This window comes from Mustela putorius, unplaced genomic scaffold (genome assembly GCF_011764305.1).
Source record: "Mustela putorius furo isolate JIRA1106 unplaced genomic scaffold, ASM1176430v1.1 tig00001584_pilon_pilon_pilon, whole genome shotgun sequence".
NCBI lineage: Eukaryota > Metazoa > Chordata > Mammalia > Carnivora > Mustelidae > Mustela > Mustela putorius.
Window position 1 is genome coordinate 1018165 of NW_025421806.1, and position 24329 is coordinate 1042493.

The 24329-nt window shown below is 42.0% G+C and overlaps 2 protein-coding genes across 2 annotated transcripts in view; one reads left to right on the forward strand and one right to left on the reverse strand.

Moving 5' to 3' along the window:
• The window catches only part of UBAP2 (ubiquitin associated protein 2), a 130654-nt gene extending 128399 nt beyond the window's left edge, over positions 1-2255 (forward strand). The window contains 7 exon segments of the mRNA XM_004765329.3: positions 515-593; positions 829-1034; positions 1262-1361; positions 1446-1553; positions 1706-1773; positions 1857-2048; positions 2133-2255. Coding sequence (XP_004765386.2) covers positions 515-593; positions 829-1034; positions 1262-1361; positions 1446-1553; positions 1706-1773; positions 1857-2048; positions 2133-2228 — 849 coding nt within the window. The 3' untranslated portion in view covers positions 2229-2255.
• A 5057-nt stretch (positions 2256-7312) lies between these two features.
• UBE2R2 (ubiquitin conjugating enzyme E2 R2) overlaps positions 7313-24329 on the reverse strand; it is a 115172-nt gene continuing 98155 nt past the window's right edge. The window contains exons 4-5 of the mRNA XM_004765331.3: positions 11025-11159; positions 7313-7898 (exon numbers count right to left, since the gene is read on the reverse strand). Coding sequence (XP_004765388.1) covers positions 7679-7898; positions 11025-11159 — 355 coding nt within the window. The 3' untranslated portion in view covers positions 7313-7678. The remainder of the gene's footprint in view (positions 7899-11024; positions 11160-24329) is intronic.

A 24329-nucleotide genomic window follows, 5' to 3' on the forward strand; every position in this document is an offset into this window, starting at 1 on the left:
TCCGTGGTGGCATGACAGCATGGGTGGTGAGGAGCCAATTTGGGACCTTAACTAGGGTCCTCTTGGACCTATGCCTGCTTGACATTGCTCCTCTAATGGCTTTTAAACCCTCAGGCACCCCCTTTCCTGCTGGTTCTTTTTCAGGGTGCTTATCTGCTCTGTAGAATCTGTCACATAGGAAAAGCCAGTAGAGTTGGTTTGACCTGTGCATTTACCAGCATCCATCTGCACCGTATATTACCCATGAGACTGGTCCACCAGTAGCTCTGCCTGGCGAAGGCTGATGGTCTTTTCAGTGCGTCTTGCACGCTGTGTGGCTGCCACATAGCACAACTCCAATGGGCACTGTTTACTTTGAATTTGAGTGCTGCCCTCTGGAGGTTAGCCTGTGTCCCTGCAGTCCAGCCTGTCCTGGGAGCAGGGCATCACATGGAGTGCCTGGGCTGCCTGCTGGGCCTGTTCTGGGACTGGGTGGAGGCCATTCTGCTGATTGAGCCTCACTGGTCTCTCCTAGGATTACTATGGAATTCCCTTTGCCACGCCCACAGCCCTGGCCAGCCGAGATGGGAGCCTAGCTAATAACCCGTATTCAGGTTAGTCTGCTCAGGGTGAGAGGAGTCGGGTTGGGACGTGGTGCATGGGACTGGTCTGCAGCTAATCTCAGGCATCTGGAACCAGCGGCACAGGGGCTTAGAGAGTCCTGCTAGCAACCTCTTGAGCCAGCTGCAGGAGCCTATTCCTGTTTTCAGGAGCCAGTCTGGCTTTTTTCCTGGTTGGATGAGGGTGGGGTGGGGGCAGTGATTCGAGTCAGTGTTCCTCTTCTCCTAGGTGATGTCACAAAGTTTGGCCGAGGTGACTCCGCATCCCCTGCACCCCCCACCACACTGGCTCAGGCGCAGCAGAGCCAGTCCCAGGCCCACCATACAGCCCAGCAGCCCTTCCTGAATCCTGCGCTGCCCCCTGGCTACAGCTACACTGGCCTCCCCTACTACACAGGCGTGCCTAGTGCCTTTCAGTATGGGCCTACGATGTTTGTGAGTGTTGGCAGGGTGGGGTGGGGATGTTACTCCAGTTCTGGGGACTTAGAAGCAGGGCCACGAGGTGTTAGGCTACTTTCCCGTGTGCTTTTACAGCTAGTGCAGGTCGCACTACTGAACACAGGTCCTCTGTGGTTGTGCTGCCTAGGACTAAGCCAGGGGATACCTGACCTGCTCCCTCTGCCCTGTTCCTGCACTGACGCCTCTCCTGCTTGCTCTGCCAGGTCCCTCCGGCTTCAGCCAAGCAGCATGGTGTGAACCTCAGCACCCCCACCACCCCTTTCCAGCAGGCCGGTGGTTACGGCCAGCATAGCTACAGCACAGGTGAGGGGTGCTCCCGGCACAGAGAGATGCGGGTGGGACAGGCTTGCTTGGCTCACGCGTGCCTCTTGTGCCCTGCCATGCTAGGTTATGATGACCTGACCCAGGGGACAGCAGCGGGAGACTACACCAAGGGTGGCTATGGTGGATCATCGCAGGCACAAAACAAGTCTGCAGGTTCTGGGCCTGGCAAAGGTAGCGTCTGCCCCTCCTTTCCAGGATTGAGGCCCAGAGTAGTTGTCTTCTACTGACTCTTTCTCAGGCAAGGCTACCCCAGAGTGCCCCTGGAGGTGGGGGAGGCTGGAGCTGGGCCCAGTGGCCGTGGGAACAACTGCTTTCCCTCCTAGGAGTGTCCGTGTCCTCAAGCACCACCGGCCTACCTGACATGACCGGTTCAGTCTACAACAAGACTCAGGTGAAGGAGGATTCGGGTAGATGGGTCAGCCGGTGGGAGGTGCTGCCCAGGCTGGCCCTTACCATGGTCTCTTTATCCTGCAGACTTTCGACAAGCAGGGATTTCACGCAGGGACTCCTCCACCGTTCGGCCTGCCCTCGGCCTTGGGTTCCACTGGGCCCCTGGCCGCTGGAGCAGCCCCTGGTTATGCGCCCCCACCATTCTTACACATCCTGCCTGCCCACCAGCAGCCTCATTCACAGCTGCTACACCACCACCTGCCACAGGATGCCCAGGTGAGCCCCGTGATGGAGGCAGCCACCCTGCCCTGGACTGGGGGTCCTGCTCCAGCCCTTACAGCCTTCTCTCCTCCTCCTCAGAGTGGCGCGGGTCAACGCAGCCAGCCCAGCTCCCTGCAGCCCAAGTCGCAAGCCTCCAAGCCCACCTACGGCAACTCTCCCTACTGGACAAACTGAACCTTTGAAGAGAGGGGTGGGCTTGGGCGGGGGCTTACCCTGGGCAGGAGAGAACACACGGAGCCCATTTCTAGGAGCCCAGCGCCCTTTCCTAGAATTCCTGAGACGTGTAACTGTGTCAGCCGAGCCTCTGTGGGGAACCTGCCTCCCAGACTCGCTATTGTATGTAATGTATTTATGTATGTATTTGTAAATGTGATAGAAGTCTTGGGGTGTAGGGGTACAGCTGCTACTCTTAGCCAGGTCTGCAATCCCATTCGAGCCCCTTCTCACTGTAGCAAAGAAGCCCTTTTCCCATTCCTGCCTTCAGGCCTTCTTTGTAGCCTTCCAGCCCCACGGGCAGTTGGGAGCAGTGTGTGGAAGGGCTGCTTCAAGGCAGTTTGGGGACTGGGTCAGGTACCAATGAAGAATCACGACTTAATCTCACTCCCTTGTAAGCCATTTTTTTTTTGAGTTTCTTTCCCTGTGTAATTACTTTAGCCCTCTCTTTGAGGAACAGACCTTTTGTCATTTGTCATGTTCCTCACCTACCAAATCTTGATCTGGGAATAGCAGTGATATCCTTCCTGCCCAACATGAAAGTAGCACCTGTTTGTCTTCATATAGACCAGAGGCCTCTGCTTCTGGTCTTGTCCCCAAGAGACTTGCCTTCCTCTGGCTGACCATTTTTTAAAAAAACGTCTGAAGTTGTGCTCAGAGATGTTCAGTCAATCTGCTCCCGTTTAAAAAAAAAAAAAAAAAAATCCAAGATATGCCTTCACCTCAATGAGAGCACGTCTCCAAGCAAAGGCTCCTCTATTCCATTTGTCCTGAACCAGGTGGGCGACTGTTTCAGGGGTTTTCTCTCTTTGCCCAATCTCCACCTAATAAAGTTCTGAGAGCATGCACGGTCTCTGTGTGGTGTGACTAAAGGGTAGGTCAGGGCAGAGAGGCTGTTTTCATGATTGTTCTGGGCACCGTGGACTTCACATTAGAGCTGAAGTAGCAGTCGCGTGGTCAGTCTTCTGACAGTACGTTGTGAGGGCTTAAACTGGCATTCCTTCTTTAGCCCTGGTCAGCATCCAGGGAGCGGAAAGGGAAATGATGAGGCTGCAAAGCCCACTTACCCTCCTGACAGGGCATAGGCAGTGGTTATCAAAGTTCACTTTGATAAGGCAATTTCTTACAGGGCCGACCTGGTCAACAGGAATACCAGGGCAGGGTCCTTTCATTTCCAAATGTCAGCGGATATTAAAATCTGAAAGGAAGAGCAGAGGATGTGTGTGTCTCATGACCGAAGAGAGAGGAAGTTTGAACAGCTCACCCTCTCTCTCCTTGGTTCTTCATCAACCAGACAGAATCTTAACTGTTAAGGGGTGGGGTGGAAGGAGGAAAACGAGCGAGTCAGGGTGGTATGAAGTAGGTAAGTGGGTCCTGGGCAAAATACTTGCTCCAGAAAGTCCCAAGCAGCCATTCACTTGGGCCAGGATTCCAGTGCAGCTCCTTCCTCCTGTTCCCAGGCCACCAGTTGGGGAGGAATCCAGGCCATCTACTAGCCCTCTGTGGCAGGAGGCAGATCGCCCCACAATTCTGTAGCACAGTTGTGCTCCGATCTCCAGGTGTTGACCAGGCATCACAGCCTCATTCTTAAACGACCCCTCAGACTAGGCTAAGCAACCAACCAAAGTGGGGCATCAGATACTGGTCAAGTTGGTGTGCCAGAACCTGGGGTCAGTCTTCACCTTTTTCTGCTTTTGCCCTCTAAAATCAGTGGTCATTTCATCAAATGGGGCCCCTGCTGCTGGTGACCCACAGCTTGAGATCCTGACCAGAAAAAACATAAGTGTTCACATAAAAGGACTTCATACGATCTCTTGCCTGTTTCCTGCTTATTAATAAGCAGCAGGATGTTCAAAAGACAAATGATGAAAACAAAAGGCTTACCTAAGGAGGGCAGTGGAGCACCCTCATCCCTTTACCGACCTACTTGTACTGGCAGATTGTGCCCTACTTAAGAATTAAGGTTAACAAATGGCTGTCTTAATAACCTTTCCTAAAAGTTAGTACGGACTGGGAATGTGTATTCCATGAGATGAGTTGAGCAGAATATCCTAAAAGATCAGTGAAATTTAGTGTCCGTTTTTGTTTTTTCAGCTGAGTCATGGGCATAATTGGTGAGGCAATTGGTGAAGTACTGAGAACCACCTTTTAGTTTTCTTTAACACAAAGAAAGAAGAGGGTCATCCCATGGGGAAGTAGCAATACAGGTATATTTTATTTCACATTTTATTAGTAGACAGATGGCAGAAAAAGACAAAATAAACCACTATAGGGGAAGTTCAACACAAAAAATGCATCAGATAATCTTTTCTCATAAGTTAAACTGAAGAAAAACATCTACAATTTCAGCTAAGAAAACTATTAAAGTCAGGTGTGTCCTGCTGGTTTCAGAATAGTTGAAAATTGCATCTGAATCTTTTTGTAAATGTAAACCATTTTTATCAGAATGGGAGGGATGGGGAGGTAACTTTCAGTGGAGAACTACACTTTTCCCTACAGTCTCCTACTGTGTATGTCCCAAACATAAGGAAACAAGCAAATGAAGTAATTTGAAGGGAAGAGGAAAGAGGGAACTACAAAACAGTCTGGCTAATAGAAAAGAACTCTGGAATGGCATGAAAAAGAGCGGGAAGACTTTGAGAAGCAACAACGGAATCGTCGTCGTATTACTTTCTCCACCCAGCCTCAAAACACACAGACCTGAAGAGCATCCAGAGAGGCCTCCACTACCATCAAAAGGAATCTAAAAATGCAGGATTCTGAATTCATGTTAACACCAAATAATCAGCACAACTGTACTTATAAGGATCTGGTCTGACCCTGAGACCTCTACTCCAAAAAGGAAAAAAAAAATTACATGCTCAAGTTTTCTTTTGCCACAGGATGTGTTCTCAGGACAGAGCTCTGGAACCAGCATCTGAGTTTTACAGGTCAGTCTGAGTTACCAGAATGTCCACCTGCTAGCCAATCAACACATACCAGTCTTTTCTGGAACTGATTGTACTCTTATCAGAGGCAAAGCCAGCCCTCACTAGTAACACCCCAAAGGGCTGAGAGGTATGACTTCCACCTGGCTCTCTGGCTCCCTGAGTCAATGTGCAACAGAGGTCAACAGGGCCTAATGGGACAGGGCTGAGCAGCCCAGCACCTTCTGCAAGGCTAAGGTGCCTGGCCTGCCCTGGCAGAGAAATGCTTTTATGATAAGGGAAGAAAGAAATGCCTTAATCTTAGGGCTCCAAGAGAGAAGACCAAGCTACTGGCTGTAAACGTGTATGGGGGGTGTTTAGAGGGTAATCAGAGCATTAGGAGACTTGGGACTCCAGAAGATTTGCAGGTCATCCAGAAACATTACTTAAAAAGCTAGTTCCGACACCCTCCTATGAAAATTTGCGGCCAGTGTTTTGTCACAAAGAGCTGTTACTGTTCTCAGAATCTGACTGGAATCACTAGGTTCAGGGGTGCAAGCAGTGCTAGCCCCATGGGGATTGGACAGAGATTCTGGGACCAGGCTCAACACTGTCCCATAGGAACCTTTGCATGTTAACATTTCTACTTAATACCAGATCAAACTTTAGAGGCCAGAGAGGTCTGCTGGGCATTAGTCAGCAAATGTTTGGAGTTTGAAGCGAATGAAAACCCTGAGATCAGAAAGGAAGGAAGGAGGAGCTAAGGAAGTAAGCATCACCTACTCTGTTCTAGGATCCATCCTACCCCTGTCCCTCATCAACCCTTTGGTTCTTTCTGAGCTATGATCTGAACAAAAGACGCTGACACCAGTACAAAGGGATCTGGAGGAGGATTGTAACCAGTCTCTGCTCATTTTCTTTCCTTCCGAAGTCTAATTTTACATTATAATGATTTTCCCCACTGAAAGAACACTGCCCTCCTATGAACTGGCCCACTCTCAAAGAAGAATCACTGCCAAGTTCTGAAGTCCCTGGTTGGTGAAGACTGATGAATCTCAATATTGATTGAAGTAACACGTGATTGAGACCAGGGAAGTCAAAGCTGCAGCCACTGCACAGTTGGAAAATCAGTTGCCCAGATACTGCCTGCAGCCAATTCCCTCAGCCCTGCCAAAAGAGTCAAAGCAGCCCAGGGCAAGCTCCATGCACAACTTCTGCTTGCCCTCCACAGCCAGCATACACTGAAAGGAGAGAAAAGTCCAGGTCACATCCAATGAGGAAAAGTGGGGAACTGGTCACTCATGTCTCCTATCCACAGCTATCACTATTGGCATAAGCAGCTCAATGAAAACCAAAATCTTAACACATGCACCTAGGAGTAATACTGAGTAATTAAAACTGGCTACTTGCACTCTCACCATGAGGATTTTCAAAATATTTTTGAGGGAAAGGCCATGTTCACATAAAACAGATGTTTTCTCACCCAACAGTGGTCACCAGTAGTTTTGACTTTTTTTTTCCCCAGCAGCATCAACCAAAAATTGGCATAGTGATTTTAAACTCCTTGTTCCCATCACTAAGACTCCACACACACACACACACACACACACACACACACACACACACTCACTCCCCTCCACACTCTCTTCCCACTCCCTTGGGGTGGGGAGGGTAACAACTCTGTCTTTTAAAATAAATAGCAATCAAGTGCTCAATTCTATGTAAAGTATGAATATTTATTTTCAGGCTTTAGATCCCAATCGATTTCAAAAAACAAAATCTGATCTCTCTCCTCAGGGTAGCTGAGGCCCCCCTGTATTAAGATGATGTCCTGGAGGCTGAAGGGGCTCTGTGCCCTTAGAAACACATTTTCATCAGGCTTAGCACGAAGTCCCTGATGCCCACTGTGTATCCCAGCCTTAAGAAGGGAAAGGAAACAAAATTCACCACCATGGGGCTGATCGAATGCCACACACACACTAAATGAGCAGCTAAACCTTGGCAAAATTTTTTTTTTTTTTTTTTTTAAAGTTAGTTTTGTGGGGTTTTTATTTTTTTTTCCATTTTCTTTTGCTACTCAGCATATGCAGCACTTGTGAACTTCCAATGGGTTCCCAGCTTTAAACACATTAAAACGTCTTGATGAAAGACTATTTAATTCTTCAAGAATCTAAAAACAGACCAAACGTGTTTTGCTGTGAACACTCTGTAGAGACGAAGTGAGGCGAGAGTTTGGGTTTAAAGAAGAAGAAAAAAAGAATCAATACAGTGATGGAAGGGTAAAGAATGCAAGAATTCAGACATTCTGTGGAGGATACTTTCTCTCCATTAAGAGGTCCATAAAAAGGAGCAAACTGAGATCCATAAGGGGAGTCAGCAGGAGCCGTGTTTGTTTTTCCCACCCCCGGTGATAGGTTTTTGCTGAGGGGCCACTGCTAGGTCCCCACTTGCTCCCCTCCCTTTGGCCTGAGACGGCAGGGCAGTACGGGGCACTGAAGGAGCACGTCACGACTCCTCGTTCCCAGAATCATCATCATCATAGCAGTCGGCATCTTCCTCCTCCTCATCTTCATCATCAATGTCGTCGTCGTACAAGTCGTCATAAAGCAAATCTGAGCTGTTGTCATTGGAAGGCACTTTAGTTTTGATGCAGTATTCCGCCAAGGTTGTGGGGACCTTCACTCCATCCTTTTCTGCTTCGGCTTTAGTGGCTGAAACCTGTTTCCTGAAGGGAGAAAGTATGTAAGTCTCTGTTTTGGAAGATGGATTTGCAACTGGCCTTTCTTAATAATCAGGATTCCGTATTTTAAAAAAAAAAAAAGACTCCTTATGACTCAAGGTTTCTCAATTTCAATGCCTACCTAAAAGTATCTGACATACTACACCAAAGGTTCTTAGCCCATCAGGGTAGCGTTTTAAACACTTAATAATGACCTTTTGAGGGGTATTTAAAAGCATTGGGTCTTAAATATTGGTTAACCAGAAATGACCTCAGAGATTTTTTTCCCTCCCTTGTCTCACCAAACTCGCAGTCCCAACAACTCTTAATTCAATAATCCTGTCATTTACACTTAGATTGCAGAAAGCCTAAGTAGGGTTCCAATGTCACATGACACACCTGCCTCCCACTTTATTCTTGTCACCCAAAATATACAGGACATCGTGGTCCTTTTTATTCCTTCTTTAGTACCTTGAACAACACTTATTTTTCTGTGTGGCTAAGAACTCTTCTGATTTTACTACCTGACTGCCTGCTGAACTTTGAAACAGCATGTTCTGACAACCCAAGTTAAAACAGCCACCAAGTCACTCCTTCACATTATGCTACTTAACCACTAATCATTTCTCCTATAATCTTCCCCAATTGTTAGCTTTTCTGTCAGTTTTCTCCCCCTTCCCATTCCCCTCACCCCTCAATGTGAACTTCTCTGGAGAACTACTCTTTCTTCCAGTTGTGCAAGAACTTAAGCTGTGCAAAAAATTACTGACTGGACGGATGGAAGGGTGAAGTTTCCTTCAAGTACAAAAACTGACCATAAAACAACAAACCACCAACTTCATGATCTTCCTTCTGCTGGCTCTAATTAGATGGTTCCCCAGTGATATTGCTGTCTGCCTTACTTTGCCAAACCTGACAGCTTGGTGTTGCTGATAAACCCTGGCTTGATGCTCTTCCCTCTCCCTCTCTGTCTCTTCCTGGGTCATCTTAGTCATTCCCATGGCTTTTGCCACCATGCCCCTTCATGCTGACAGCTGTCAAACCATCAGGATCCACCCATATCTTCTGAGCCCTACACCGTTCAATAAGCCTTTGGGATGTGTCCACCCTGATGTTCCATAGGGACCCTAACTCAGCAAGTCTGCAATTGTCATTTTCAACCTCTGTGGCCACCTTCTCCCATTTTTCTTCTAAGAGTATTCTTAAAATCATAAACCTCACTCCAAAGCTCTACTTTCAAATCTGTTTTCTCACTGTCCCTGCCTCTGTTTAGTCTTCATCTTGGCTTCCCTTTCCTGTATCAGCCTCTTCTGGTCAACTAGGTTCTTTGAAAACTCTAATCTCCCCTTCCCTTCCTAAAAATCTTTAAATGATACCCCATCACTTATAAGATTAAGGACGAAAGCCTTATTGTGGCTTCAAATGTCTCCTAAGATCTGATCCCTCTCAAACAAAAAAACCACACAACAAAAACAAATCTGATGGCTCTCTGAATTTCCCATTACTTTGGAAATGAGAATTTATACTCAAGCAATGTAAAGCTGCTTACAGTTCTCTAATCACACCATGCTGTTAGCTACCTGTTAGCAAACCTGTTTCTTCCCTGAAAGGGCTCTTTCCTTTCCCTTCCTACTTGAAAAAATCTTGGTTATGATTACCTCTCCTAGAACTCCACAGCAATATTTATTCCTTTCACTGTATCTTGTTTATGCTTAGAGAGTATATATTTGCACTCATCTCATTACATGGTCATTTGTTCACAAGTTCTTGCTAGTAAGTGTGACCTCCTCAAAGAGAGACTGCTTTGATGATCTAACAGAGCGTACCTGACATGCAGCTGGTGTATAATAAATGTTGAAAGAATTAAAGAATGAGATAAACCCTTAAATTAAGAAATAGAAAGAAGAGACGCCTTAGGGATATTAATTCTTCACTTACTAAATCATACCCTTCCTTGAACATCAGGCTCAGGCTATAATGGCTATAATCCTGACCATATTATGAAGCACTCCCATCTTTGAAGCTTCAACCTACTCCAGCTCCTCTAGGTCCTTACTATTTATACTAATTATCTTCAATCTTTGGTATACACCAGTCACCTAGGTGGATGGTAAGAACGAAATACAGCTGCCCAGCTTTTAACCTTGTAATCTCACTAAATGACTATGGTTATGGAAGGGGCTCTAAAGGTGATTCTGGTGGGCATAAAACATTGAAAACTGATGTATATATTATTCAGCTTTATTTCTATGCCGTTTTTCCTTTTTTTCTGTACATCACATGGCATCATGCTGACTAGAGTTACAAAGAGGGACTATTTGTATAAATTGTAGTGCTTACTAAACTATGTGCAGAAAACTGTCCTTGGGGCTCTATTTTAAGGATATAAGAGGAAATGAATTGATTGCAATTCAAGTATCAGTTGTTGGGTACTGTTAAGAAAACCTTTAAGTCCAGGGCGCCTGGGTGGCTCAGTGGGTTAAAGAAAACCTTTAAGTCCTATTTAGGGTATGATCAAGAGATGAATGGTTCAGCCCCAATACCTCCTACTTTTTCCCCCTTTTATACAGATGGGAAAAACAAAAGACCCAAAAAATTAACTGATAAAAGGTACTATAAGGGGTCAGAGCTAGGGGTAGATTCCAAGTCTCCCACTGAGAGGAAGCTTCTATGGCTCTGTTATACCATATACTAGTGTTGCTGATAATGATGATACCTAGAAGATACTTGCTACTATGGTCAAAAGGGCCAATAAACTATATGGCTTCATTAAAATTTTTGAAAACAAAATACCTAGAATGTCCATAATACTCTTGGGTGTTTGCTACACTTAAAGGACATACTGAAAATCCTGAACAGCATCCCTGAAATGATTGAGAGGCAGAATCTACAAACTTTATTGGTTCAGAACTTGGAAGTTTTGGTTCCCAGGAAGTAAGATCTGCTGCAGCATTATCTTTTACTGTGTGCTCTCTCAAAAGCCAAACAAACTCATTAGGCTCAGGCAGGAATCTCTTCCCAAACAATAAATCTAACAGAAGACTGGACTAGATACTTTAAGTCTGATTTAAAGCCATGGTTCTGTATAAAGACTTGAAGTAATCAAACGGAAGGTAAAACAAAACACCTTACCTAATGATTTCAGCATATTCTTTGTCTTTTCCTTTACTGTCCCTCCATTTCCTGAACATAACTGAAGCATCCACATTGGCTGGGGAGAAGGTGTTGGGCTCATTGAGCAATGAGATTACACTTAACAGGATAGTCCTAGAAATGGGGGTGAGGGGGAAAAAGGGTCAGCTATGAATATTCATATTCACAGGATCCATAAATAATGTGTTTTTAAATTTAACATAATATTTGAGACCTTAGGTGAATAGAAATAGAATATAAAATTTTATTTTTAATACTCAGCTGGTTAGGCAGAATAAAGTTGCTAACTAAGAGACAAAAAAATCTGTGAGCCAAGCATAAAGGTCATGTTGCAGGGCATGGTATCAAATGGCTACATGTTCCAATCTGCAGAAAGTGGAAGCCTGAAAGCTTTTTAAGTAACAAATTTTGAAAACTATAAATTAAGTACAATAGGAAAATGCAAAAGCCATAAGAAAAAAATTAGCTTTTTGGGGAGAGCTTAAAAATGGTCATTCTCCACACATCCACGTGGTTCTTATCATGGCTGCTTAAGAGGATCTGAAAAATGATACTACATGCAAATGTATTTGTTTTCCATACTTCTGAGGGAAGAATGACACTTAAGCAGGAGAATGGAGTAAAACAATAGCCCAGACATGGAAGACCTAATCTCTGAATAATGGAAATCTTTATTCAAAAATATTAAGTACTTAGTGTGTACCAGAGGCACCAATGGTGATGTTGGATGTACAACAGTAAGCAAGTTAGATGCCATCCCTTCTCTCCCAAGGTTTGTTAAGAATTGTGGGAGATACAAACAGGCAATTTTTATCCAAAGATAAAACAAAACAAAACAAAAGACCCCTTAATCACACATTTTTCTGTTAGAAAAATAAATAGAATAGGTTCTAAAAGGATTTCAAATTATTACCAAGTTTCTTTTCCCTAAAAGCTCTGTGCATGTATGTAAGGAGAAAAATTAAATTTCTCTACCTTTTCTCATTGGTGCGAGGTTATAGATTGTGTTGTTGCAAAATAGCCTTTTGCTCCTGCCCAAGCAAAAAATAAAGGGAGGGAGCGAGGCAATTAGATGTTTGATTTGATGAAACCTTTTCCTAAAAAGGGTAGAGAGTTTCTGTTATGTGATTATACAAGATTATGACAAAGGCACTTTCACAGACAACCTTCCCATCTAGTTAAAATCCACTTATAATAGACACACACATCCCTTTCTTTTAGGTTAAGAATAACTCCTTGCCCCTCCCAACCAAGATCCTCCTGGATTTCTTCAGTAATTACATTATAAAATAAAGATTAAAAGAAACTCCTCATTGCCAATGATGGGAAATGGACTGATAAAACATCCTAAAAGCAAAAAAATGTGTGTAGAAAATTCCAAAGGGCTGCCACAGAAGAAAACATACATAACCTGTTAGAAAGATAAGCAGGATGGGACAAAGTGTGATATAAAAGGGGGGTGGGGGCGGGGGGACAACAACAAAACTTTATTGGTCTAGATCAGCACTGCATAGAACTTTGTGATTATGTAAATGTATGATCTGTATTATCCAGTATGAATGACCAGCCACCCCATGTGGCCACTGAACACTCTGAAAGGTAGCTTATACAACTGAAGAACTGAATTTTTACATTTAATTTTAATTAATTTACCTATATAGCGACATGTAGTTAGTTAGTGGCCACCGTATTGGAACTGTTAAAATACTATATTAGAAAATATAATTTTTTAAATTGTTAATTATCAAGGTACATGGGTGGCTCGGATGGGCATCTGCCTTCGGCTCAGGTCATGGTCCCAGGATCCTGGGATCAAGCCCCGCATTCTCCCTCTCCCTCTGCTCCTCCCCTTGCTTGTGCTCTCTCGCTCTGCTGAATAAATAAAATCTTGAATAAAATCATGAATTATCCATTTCTATCAAAATAAATCATTTTTTTCCTAATTTATATTCAATTATCCAACATAGAGTACATCATTAGTTTCAGATGTAGAGTTCAATAATTCGTTAGCTGCATATAACACCCAGTGCCACGAACTCACTTCTAACACCATGTATTTCCACACTGAAATCCATTATACTTTCAGAAATGATGTCAGGTACTACAGTGGACTGTGCAAATAGATGACCCAGTACATTTTCACTTCATCCCTTCCTCTGGACAGCAGGATCTTTTTTGGGGGTGTGGTATGGGGAACCCATTCTGTTGGTTCTGGTGGGGTTAATCTTCCATAGCAGCAGATACACCACCAAGGATTCCATCCATCTAGTCATGAATGGTTTTGGGGGTATGCATATAACCCAAGATTGGCCAATTAGAACCCTGAGAGGAACTATGATGTTCTAATCTAACAGCAGAAAGGCATTTACTTTTTATTCTTGATTAAACTGACAACTGTGAGAATAAGGAAAGTCTAGAGCAGGTGGCCATCTATATATCACAAAGTGGTTAAGACTCTGCCTACTAACAAGGCCAATACAATGCAAGGCAGAATTGAGACTTTATTCTCTAATCAAGATTCCCAATGTAATTCAGATACAAGACCATATTTAAACTTTCCCAACCAGTATATTGTAGATGAGTTATACGTAAATTATTTATTGATTCTTGTAAGCAGTTGGGTAGGTGGGACCTGGGATAACCTGAGCCTCTGCAACGACTTCTAGTCAAAGCATCTCCACAGTTTTTAACACTGTCATCTACAAATACAGTAAATGCAATTTTATCTATGTATCATGACTGGAAAAGGTCTGGAAGTAATGTCATACATAGTTTAAACTGTCCAGCATTTGTACCAAAATAATTTAACACAGACATTATATCCTGTAGCATACTGTAGACAACTCTGCAAGATAAGTATTATTAACCCTATTTTTTAAGTTAAATTTATTTTTAAAAAATAATCTTTACACCCATCGTGGGGCTCAAGCGCAAGACCCCAAGATCAAGAGTCACATACTCTTCTATGTCAGCCAGGCACCAGAAAAGAAAAAATAAACTGATAAGACAATACTAATAGACTATACAACACAGAACTGAATCCTGCAACTATTCCAATGGTTACATTTTTTTTGTCGCCATCTTTTGTTGCTAGTTTAAGTATTTGAAAATCTTTATTCATTTACTGTATTTTTTTCAGATGGAAAAAAGCAGAAGGTGGAAAGGGTTAACAATAGGTGAAAGAAAAGAAAGACCCAATAACAAAAATATCAATATAACAATGAAGAAGCCACTCATGTCTACTGAAGGGATTGGTTTCCTTCAGATCATGAACAGATGGGAAAGGGTTCAGAAAACAACTACATACATTCTTTCTTATTCTCATTCTGTCTATATAAATCCACAGTAACAAATGAACCTTTGGTTTTTAGCAGTAACAGGAGTTGCACTATTTCATTTAGACAATATTGTAGCATTTAGTCATAAATTTCTTGGATTAGCAAAACAGACTTTTGAGACCCCCTCGACTCTTACTTCCTACAAAGAATAACACTATGCCCCTCTCTACTGCATGTTTGGAGGAACAGACGGGTCTGGTTGTCCAAATTAAGCAGTGTAAGAGTTTAACATACCTTAAAATAAAACAGACCTAATCCAGTAACAATTTGGGATAAAAATGAGGAACAAAGGATTCTTACATGTTTTCAATTATTGCACAATACAATTGCCAGGACCACCACCATTCCTGGATTTAGAGATATTCCAAGAAGCCAATGTGCTCCCTCCATCCTTGCTTTAAGCCAGGCAAGGGACTATGGTAGAAGTTTTCAACACAGGGAATCTAGACCAAAATAAAAAAATTCCCAGAAAAGAGAAGTGCAGGCAAAAGGATAGTCAAAAGCACTCCACTTTATATATAGTCTTAATTTTTTTTTCAGTTCGTATTTCTGATCTTTTTGGTTGTCTCACAATCTTTGTTAGATTTGGCTATCCTCTTTCGCATAAAAATAAGTTTGTAGGGCTGCCTGGGTGGCTCAGTTGGTTAAGCAGCTGCCTTTGGCTAGGGTCACTATCCCAGGATTCTGGGATTTGAGTCCTGCAGTGGACTCCTTGCTCTGTGGGGAGCCTGCTTCTCCCTCTGCCTGCCACTCCCCTTGCTGTTCTCTCTCTCTCTTTCTCTGTACCCCCTAACAAACAAATAAATAAAGAATCTTAAAAAAAAAAAAAAAGTTTGTAAATAGTAAAGACACCAAAAGAAAATGAAGATGAATTAATCACATTCACACACACACACACACACACACTCTCTCTCTCTCTCTCTCACACACACACACACAGACACGAGGTAAAAAGCAAACTAGAAAGTTGTGCAGTTCCCAGAGCTCAGACATGTTTTAAAAACATCAAAACTAAAGTAGTATTTAAGGGAGATAAGAAATCAGAATTAGGGCACCTGGGAGCTTCTGCCTTTGTCTCAGGTCATAATCCCAGGATCCTGGGATGGAGCCCTGCATTGGGCTCCCTGCTCAGTGGGGAGCCTGCTTCTCCCTCTCCCTCTGCCACTCCCCCTGCTTGTACTCTCTTACTCTATCAAATAAATAAAATCTTAAAAAAAAAGTAATCAAAATTAGACATCTATGACCCAATGAGTAATACCGTTATCTGTCCCTTTTCAACATACAATAGTCAATAAGTCGGGTCTGCACCTACCCGCCCCGACCCCCACTTTGTTATAGTATGCTCGGCACCCAACATGAGGCTTGAACTGATGTGAAGATCAAGAGTCACATGCTCTACTAACTGAACCAGCCAGGTGCCCCTCCACCCCACCTCAACCCCAGTTTTTTAAGCTACTTTGTTAGCTACTATGTTACAAGTATAATTTTAGGAGGGCGGACATAAAACTGGCTCTAGCACAACAAATAAGATCTGGTTTATGAGTCCCCCTGGAAACTAAGCAGGCAGAGTTTAAAATTTTGCAGGATTAAAGGCTGGCATTTTGACTCTTAAAACATACACTTACACAGGAAAAGAAATAGAATGACTGATTGAGGTTCTTAGGTTTTACAGGCATACCCTTACTTGATGAAAATTGTCTGTCAACTGTGAAGAAGTGAAGCTCAATGCCTGACTCTTCCACTTAACCCAGGTCAGTTTAATCTCTCATTTATGCCATTTCAAAAGATGGACCCGTAACACCGAAGATGACCCAGTTAAAATTCAGTCCCTATTAAGTATTTCTAAAATGAGAGAGGAATTTAAAGAGGACATCATGGCAAAAAAAAATCTGTTGTGAGAAAATGTGATAATTTTTAAAAGATTTTAAATTTTTACTTATTTGAGTGAGCATATGCACAAAAAGGGAGGGGATGGGGGGAGCAGAGGGACAGGGAGAAGCAGACTCCCTGCTGAGCAAGGAGCCTGTTGCAGCGCTCTATCCCAGGACCCCAGGATCACGACCTGAGCCAAAGTCAGAAATTTAACAGGCGCCCTGAAAATGATTGTTTAATGGGTCATATGGTTATAGTTTTTCTTTATGCCTCTAAAGCATCTAACAAATCTAATACTTCATCCTGTGCAATCCTGGAGCTGCTGCTCACTGACAGATCCCTGAAAACACATGGCAGGAATGAGGGTCTCAGATTAAAATACACAGAAACAGAAAATCAGAAAATTTTAAAAAGAAAATTTTTGAAATACACAGAATATGTATCATATGCACAGAATGAAACCACGAAGTCGAGTGCAGGGGAAATTTTATATATGTATTTCCCAACATATAAATATCAAGGGAGCAATTAATATCATCCTGGCCCCAAATGGGGTTTATAGGAGCCCTAAGAACAACAGCATTGTCGTCATTTCCCCTGACCTTGCCTACTTTGTCACTACGGGGCAGTCCTTAGCTCCCTTCCCTTTTAGGAGGTTGTAGATAAGATCTGTCAGGAAAACATTCTGTCTTACTCCTGACAGAGGCTTCTCCATGATGCAGTGGCAAAGACATTACCATGTAACCATTTTTCAAAGGAAAACAAACCTCCACCAAGATGACTTTCCTATTCAAGAGCCTGGAACAGGTATGGCAGATAGTTCTGGTGCCTTAGAGAAAGCAGTTGTGAACTCTGACACCCACAAACATGAAAAGCACCCTCTAGGTTCTGGACACAGCACGGGTGAAGGAAAATTTTCTTTCTTACACCAGGAAGAAGAGGCATGGTATTGTGAACATCAGGCATCTCTACCCTCCCAACTTCACTCTTTCCTAATGCCTACTTAAGACTTCCAATTCCATAAGGACCTCTCACCTGCCTAAACTTAATCCTATGCATCTGGGGCCAGTAGGGCAGTGGCTCTCTTCTTCCAGAAAGTATGCTGGCTTTCTCTACGAAGAGGAAAACTACTGAACCTTTAGTGGATACCAGTTGGCTGATGCTCTGGCTCCCTACAATTGCAGGGGTCTTTTCCCCACTTTTTCCTTTGTCTACTCTCACCACTCACTAGGTTTTGTGATATAAATTGACTTAGGTTCTTCAAGGTAACTGGGATGCTTTACTCTTCTTTGGGTTACAAAAAGTCTTCCATGTAAACGTTTTCTAAATATGTTCATTGAGGTGCTGAATGAAAGACTAGTATAGGTGGTCATGAAGAAGTCTAAACACATGTGAATATGGGGTCACTTTCAGATAACAGTGCTATTTATCAGTCAAGACCCTGCAACAGCCTGTGCTGAACCTTATTCCACCTCCCCTACTGTCCTGCTATAGTAACCCTAAACTGGATGGAGAGCACAGAACCCTTAGTTGGACAATTGCTGAGTCTGTATACAGAGTTTTGCAGCAAAGAATATCAAGGAAAATGCCTAGCACCTCGTATCTTGTCTCTTGGTATTTCAGTGCCATAAACTAGCTTATGGGAAATATGTGCAATCTGCGAGCTGAAGAACCCCTTGCCTCACAATAAGTAACAGAGAAACAAAGAGAAAAGAAGTATTCCACACCTACTCATGAGTTAGTGCTTTTCTGATATTTCAGAGTTCTGGGCACGGTGAGGTATTCCAAGAAGGTGAGGTTCCAATAGTGAACACACAGCACTCTATGTCTCCCTAGAAATACACGAACACCAAACCCTTCATTCATTTCCCAACCCCAAAATCAGCACACTGAAGGAACATCTATGATAACATGAAGCTGAAGATAAAAAAAGGTCTGAGAAGGTAAGTACAGATTCCAGTGCATGGGTAGCTGGCAGGCTCATCTGGTAAAGCATGAGACCCTTGATCTTGGGATTGTGGGCTTCAGCCTCGTTTTGGGTGTAGAGATTAAGTAAAAGAGAGAGACAGACAGACAGATTCCAATCCAAACAGCTGTTAGTAGATCTGTTTATGAAGATCAAAGGGGCAATCTGAAGTTAACTAGTCCTCACTGTGAAGCCTCTAAACAAAAAAGCGTAAAAGCAGAGAAGACAATCTCTGAGATGAAGTCTAGGAAATAGTTCTAAACTGGGGCTCAAGTGACCTGGGGGCCTAGAGAGAAAAAATGATGCTGGTACCCAAAGTGCCAATTTTAGATAGGCAAATTTAGTATGAAAAGGAGTTTCCTATCCCCAAAGGACTAAATCAAATGAGAAACAGGCCTACCTTCAAAGAAAAGTGTCCAAAAGATTTTAAGCTGAGACAAGGATAATATAGGTATATTTATGCAGGAGAAGTAAAGGTAAAAATCTTGAATTCCTGTGGGTAATGGCAATAGATTATCCATTGAGGCAGCCCGAAAATACAATGAAAAAAAAAAAAAAAAAAAAAAAAAAACCCAAAAACGTTTGGGGCTTTATATTATGAAGAAGGGGGAAGCTTGTTTTCTCAAAGGGGGACAAGCCATGGTAAACATTTGTTTGATTCAGCATTCAACCTCCAAAAACAAGAATCACTAGTACCTTAGAAGCTAACACTTCCTTTTGACTAGGATTACTACTAGCCCTGAAAAATAAGCACCAAGTCAAACTAGAAGGACAACCCTGCATTTTCTGTTCAATTTTTCAATGTATCTTCCAAAATACTTACTGCCTTTTTTTTTTTTTTAAGATTTTATTTATTTGAGAGACACACAGAGAGGGAAAAGAAGCAGGGGGAGTGGGAGAGGGAGAAGCAGGCTTCCCGCTGAGCAGGGAGCCCGATGCGGGGCTCGATCCCAGGAACCCAGAATCATGACCTGAGCCGAAGGCAGATGCTTATTGACTGAGCCACCCAGGTGCCCCATACCTAACTGCCTTTAAATAAACTGTCAGTTTAATTATATTTTGATAATGTGTTTCTTTCGAAAACATGACAGTCTCTTGGAAGAGCTGAGAACTGTGGTAGCTGAACTCTTCCCACCAACAATAAATACAGCAGAATTAATGTCTGTAATATCCTCAAGGAAAGAAAGTATGGCCCTGAAATCTTATGCCCAAACTGCCATTTGAAGTACCATGGCAAAAAACACATATATACACATACCCATACACACAAGTATTTTTATCATTTTTTGTAAAAATTTTTAAAGATTTCATTTATTTGAGAAGGCGGGGGGAGGGAAAGAGAGAAAGAGAGAGAAAAGGAAGAAGTAGTCCAACTCAAGGGTTGATCCCAAGACCTTGAGATCATGACTTGAGCCAAAGGCAGATGTGTAATGACTGAGCCACCCAGGCGCCCCAAGCATATAACATTTTGAACATCTTAAGAATTCAGGGAATATAATGTGGCTCCAAGGAACGTTTTCCTGGAGAAATTACTAATGGACAAATTCAGCCAATTAACAAATCAAAGGGAAGTAAAATTAACGGACAGCAAACTGAATTCACTTCACAGTAGGAATGAGAAATTTTAAAAACTAGGTTTATGTTACAAAACAGTCAGACTATAACCCTGACAATAAACAAATATATTTTTTAAAAGATTTATTTGAGAGAGAGATTGAGCAAGTGTGCACACAAGCAGGGAGAAGAGGCCAGGGGGAAAGGGAAAGAATCTCAAGCAGACTCCCTCCTGAGCAGGTGCCCACATGGGGTTTGATCTCATGACCCTGAGCTGAAATCAAGAGTCAGATGCTCAACCAACTGAGCCACCTGAGCTCCCCAATGAACAAATCTATTTTTATTTATTTTACACACACACACACACACACACACACATTTTGGGGGGTGGGGGGCAAGAATGTGCACGCATGAGTGGGATAGGGAAAGACAGAGGGAGAGGGACTCTTAAGTAGGCTCTACCCCCAGTGTAGAGGTCCATGTGGGCTCAATCTCATGACCCTAAGATTGTAACTTAAGCTGAGATCAAGAGTTGGACACTCAACTGACTAAGCCACACAGGTGCCCATATAAATGAGTATTTTTAAAAGTTAGGAAGAAAAGGGGAGGACAGGATGGGAAATAGAATATGTATGCTGATTTCTTTCACTTAGCTCTGTCAATACGGGTTGAGGCTGAAAAATCAAGTAACAGGGTAAGTACAGGTTAAAGGTACAAATAATCAGCTATAACTGTGTGGTATAAGGGATATGAGGGATGAAAAAGTAGAAATAAAATATCCTGTATAGGGGCTCCTGGGTGGCTCAGTGGGTTAAGCCGCTGCCTTCGGCTCAGGTCATGATCTCGGGGTTCTGGGATCAAGTCCCACATCGGGCTCTCTGCTCAGCAGGGAGCCTGCTTCCTTCTCTCTCTCTCTGCCTGCCTCTCTGCCTACTTGTGATCTCTCTCTGTCAAATAAATAAATAAAATCTTTAAAAAAAAAATCCTGTATAAAAGAAGTGGTTTTTAATATATTCATGCGCCTGTGGGTATATAAACTATCAGATCAATTCCCCTTTCCAGCCTCCCTTTCCACAATTGCTCTTTACAAAAGGAATGCGTACCTACTACACATCCCAAATATTCCTTGGGTACAGTGCCCAGAGGTAATGAAACATAAAGTGTATAAAAGAAAAAGAAATTTACATATAAAGCCAACTGTTTTCACTTTCTCAGAAATAATTTTGTTGAAAGTGTAGAATGGGGGCACCTGGATGTCTCAGTAAGTTGGGCATCTGCCTTTAGCTCAGATCATGATCCTGAGGTCTTGGGATCCGGCCCCGCACTGGGCTCCCTCTGCTTGGTGGGGGGCATGCTTTTCTCTCTCCCACTCCCCCTGCTTGTGTTCCCCATCTCACTGTATTTCTGTCAAATAAATGAATAAAGTCTTTTAAAAAAGTGTAAATGATGTTTAAAGAAAGTATTTTGGATGTGATGTGATGGAGTACAACAAATTCAGATATGTATAGATTGGGGCTGCTAGAATTACATTTTCATTAAAAGGAACTTACTAATTCCATCTCTGATTATTATTAAGAAATGCATTATTATCCCTGAAGGAAAATCCCATTAAAGTAAAGCATAAAGTACAGGGAATATGTGGTAATTCCATATTTCATAGACATTAATACACTTAGAATTCAAAAGCAAGATGATTGCCAAGATGAGGTGTATCAACACATTATTTGAATCGAAAAAGGGACACTTTTTTTCTGATTTAAAAAATATATGAACTAGATGTGTTGAAATCCAAAATATATCTATTTTTTCAATTCTAAGTACACTGTATTGAACAAGACACCTAAAGGAATGAGTAATCAACATAATCAACACATAATCAACAGTAATTTGATATGCTTGAACAGATTCTTTGGTATACACTTCCCAGAAAGTGAGAAGAAACGAACTTGGTAAACACTGGTAAGAAATCCTTGTGTAGGGGCACCTGGGTGGCTCAGTGGGTTAAGCCTCTGCCTTCGGCTCAGGTCATGATCTCAGGGTCCTGGGACTGAGCCCCCAGTCGGGCTCCCTTCTCAGCAGGGAGCCTGCTCCCCCCCACCTCCCGCCTCTCTCTCTCCGCCTACTAGTCATCTGTCAAATAAATAAATAAAATCTTAAAAAAAGAAAAGAAAAGAAATCCTGTGTAAGTCAAGAAGTTTCCAACTTATCATTTTTAACAAAAGTAGAGTTCCGGGGGCACCTGGGTGGTTCAGGCTCTCTGCTCAGCGGGGATGCCTGGGTGACTCAGTCAGTTAAGTGTCTGTCTTGGGCTCTCAGGTCATGATCCCAGGGTCCTGGGATCAAGCCCCGAATCGGGCTCTCTGCTTGCCTCTCTGCCTACTTGTGATCTCTGTCTAAAAAAAAATCTAAAACGGTTCTAAAATTTTGAAGTTATTTAAAGAGAAAACATCAATAACAAAACCATAATGAGATACCATGTCCTCCACTAGGATGGTTATAATAACACAGATAGTAACAACTGTTAACAAAGATATGCAGAAACAAATTCTCAAACACTGTTGGTAGGCATGTACTATTTAGTGTAGCCATGTTGGAAAACAGTTTGGCAATTCCTCAAAAAGTTAAACAGTGAGTTATCATATGACCCAGCAATTCTATTCCTAGGTATATATCCAAGGGAATAAAAAACGTATATATGCAAAAACTTGTACATAATGTTTATAGCAGCATGATTCATAATAGCCAAAAAATGGAAACAACCCAAAGGTCCACTGAATGAAGAATGGATAAACCAAGGGTGGTACAAGCATTCAATGGAATTATTACTCAGCCAAAAAAAAAAAAAAAGGTATGAAGTACTGATTAATGCTATTACAAAGATGAACCTTAAAAAAATTCTAAGTTAAAGAAGCCAAAATACTACATCTGGAATGACTCTACTCCTACAAAATACCCAAACAGGTAAAATTCTAGAGACAGAAAGTAGACTGGTGTTTTCCTAGGGCTGCAGGTAGAAGGGTGGAGGTGGAGGTTGAGGGATAATGGGAGTATAAATGCTAAGAGATACGAGTTTCTTTAGAGGTGATAAAAATGTTCATGGGGCACTTCAGTGGCTGAGTCAGCTTGGTGTCTGACTCTTGATCTCAGCTCAGGTTTTGATCCTAGGGTCGTGAGTTCAAGCCCTTGCATTGGGCTCCACACTGGGCACAGAGCCTAGTTAAAAAAATTTTTTTAAAAAATGCTCTAAAACTGATTGTGGGGATACTTGTACAGCTTTCTACTTAAAGAACAGTGAATTGTACACATAAAATGGGGAATTGTTGGGTATGGGAATTATATCACAATAAAATGTTTTTTTTTTTAAAGACAATATATCGCTATGATGATAAATAATTCAGAAGGAATTAAGAGGATTTAGTTTCACTGCCATGTAAAATGTTACTCCATTATCATATGTAAATATGGATTCTTAATCATTGCATCTAATATGTATATTTATGTCATGTATGTTAGTCCTCACACATATGTATACACATATACATATGTATATAGATGCACATATTCTCGGGTGTGTATATTAGTATATATAATGTATATTCATACATTATGTATACACATGAAATTGCAGCTTCATTTCTGACTCAATCTAACACTGTAGTAATTATTTGACTACATTATCTAACAAAACAAATGTCTATCTACCAGATTTAAAATGTACTTCTAATAATTATTAATAATAATATAAAAAGTAAAAGAATACTGAAAGCATAATTGATGTACTGTTTTTAATCAACTATATAATAAACTAGTTCAATAGAGTAATCAGTTTGGTCTTGTCACAGCAATTAAAGTACAGCTTTTTCTTTCAGAAAAATACTATAGGATAAATAAAATATATAGGGCTATCAAACATAAAAATTTCAAGTATTAAGATAAAACTCAGTAGGGATAGTAAAATGGAAATTCAAATGCAAGCAGAAAAAAGGTATTTTTTAACTACTTATATTTGAGATGTTTTAAAAAACTGTACCTAAAAAACAGAACACCAAAATCTGCACCTAAAAACATGCAACAGTGGGAGCGCCTGGCGGGCTTGGTCAGTAGAGAATGCAACTTTTTTTTTTTTTTTTAATTTATTTTCAGTGTTCCAGAATTCATTGTTTATGCACCATACCCAGTGCTCCATAAAACACGTGCCATCCATAATACCTACCACAAGGCTCACCCAACCTCCCACCAGCCTCCCAAAAAGCTCAGTTTGTTTCTCAGAGTGCAAGCATGCAATTCTGTATCTTGGAGCTGTAAATTCAAGCCCCATGTTAGATGTAGAGATTACTCAGAGGAAAAAAAAAAAAAACCCTACAAAAACATGCCACAGTGTAGTTTTTCAAAAATTTTTTAAGAGTTAGGTAACCCACTCCTAAACATATAGACCACTACTCTAAACACATGGTTAAATAACCATCCATTTATACAGATAGTTCAACAGATCAATTAACAGATGAACAATCTTAATATTGCATTAGAATTAGAATGTAAATTAGAATTAATTAG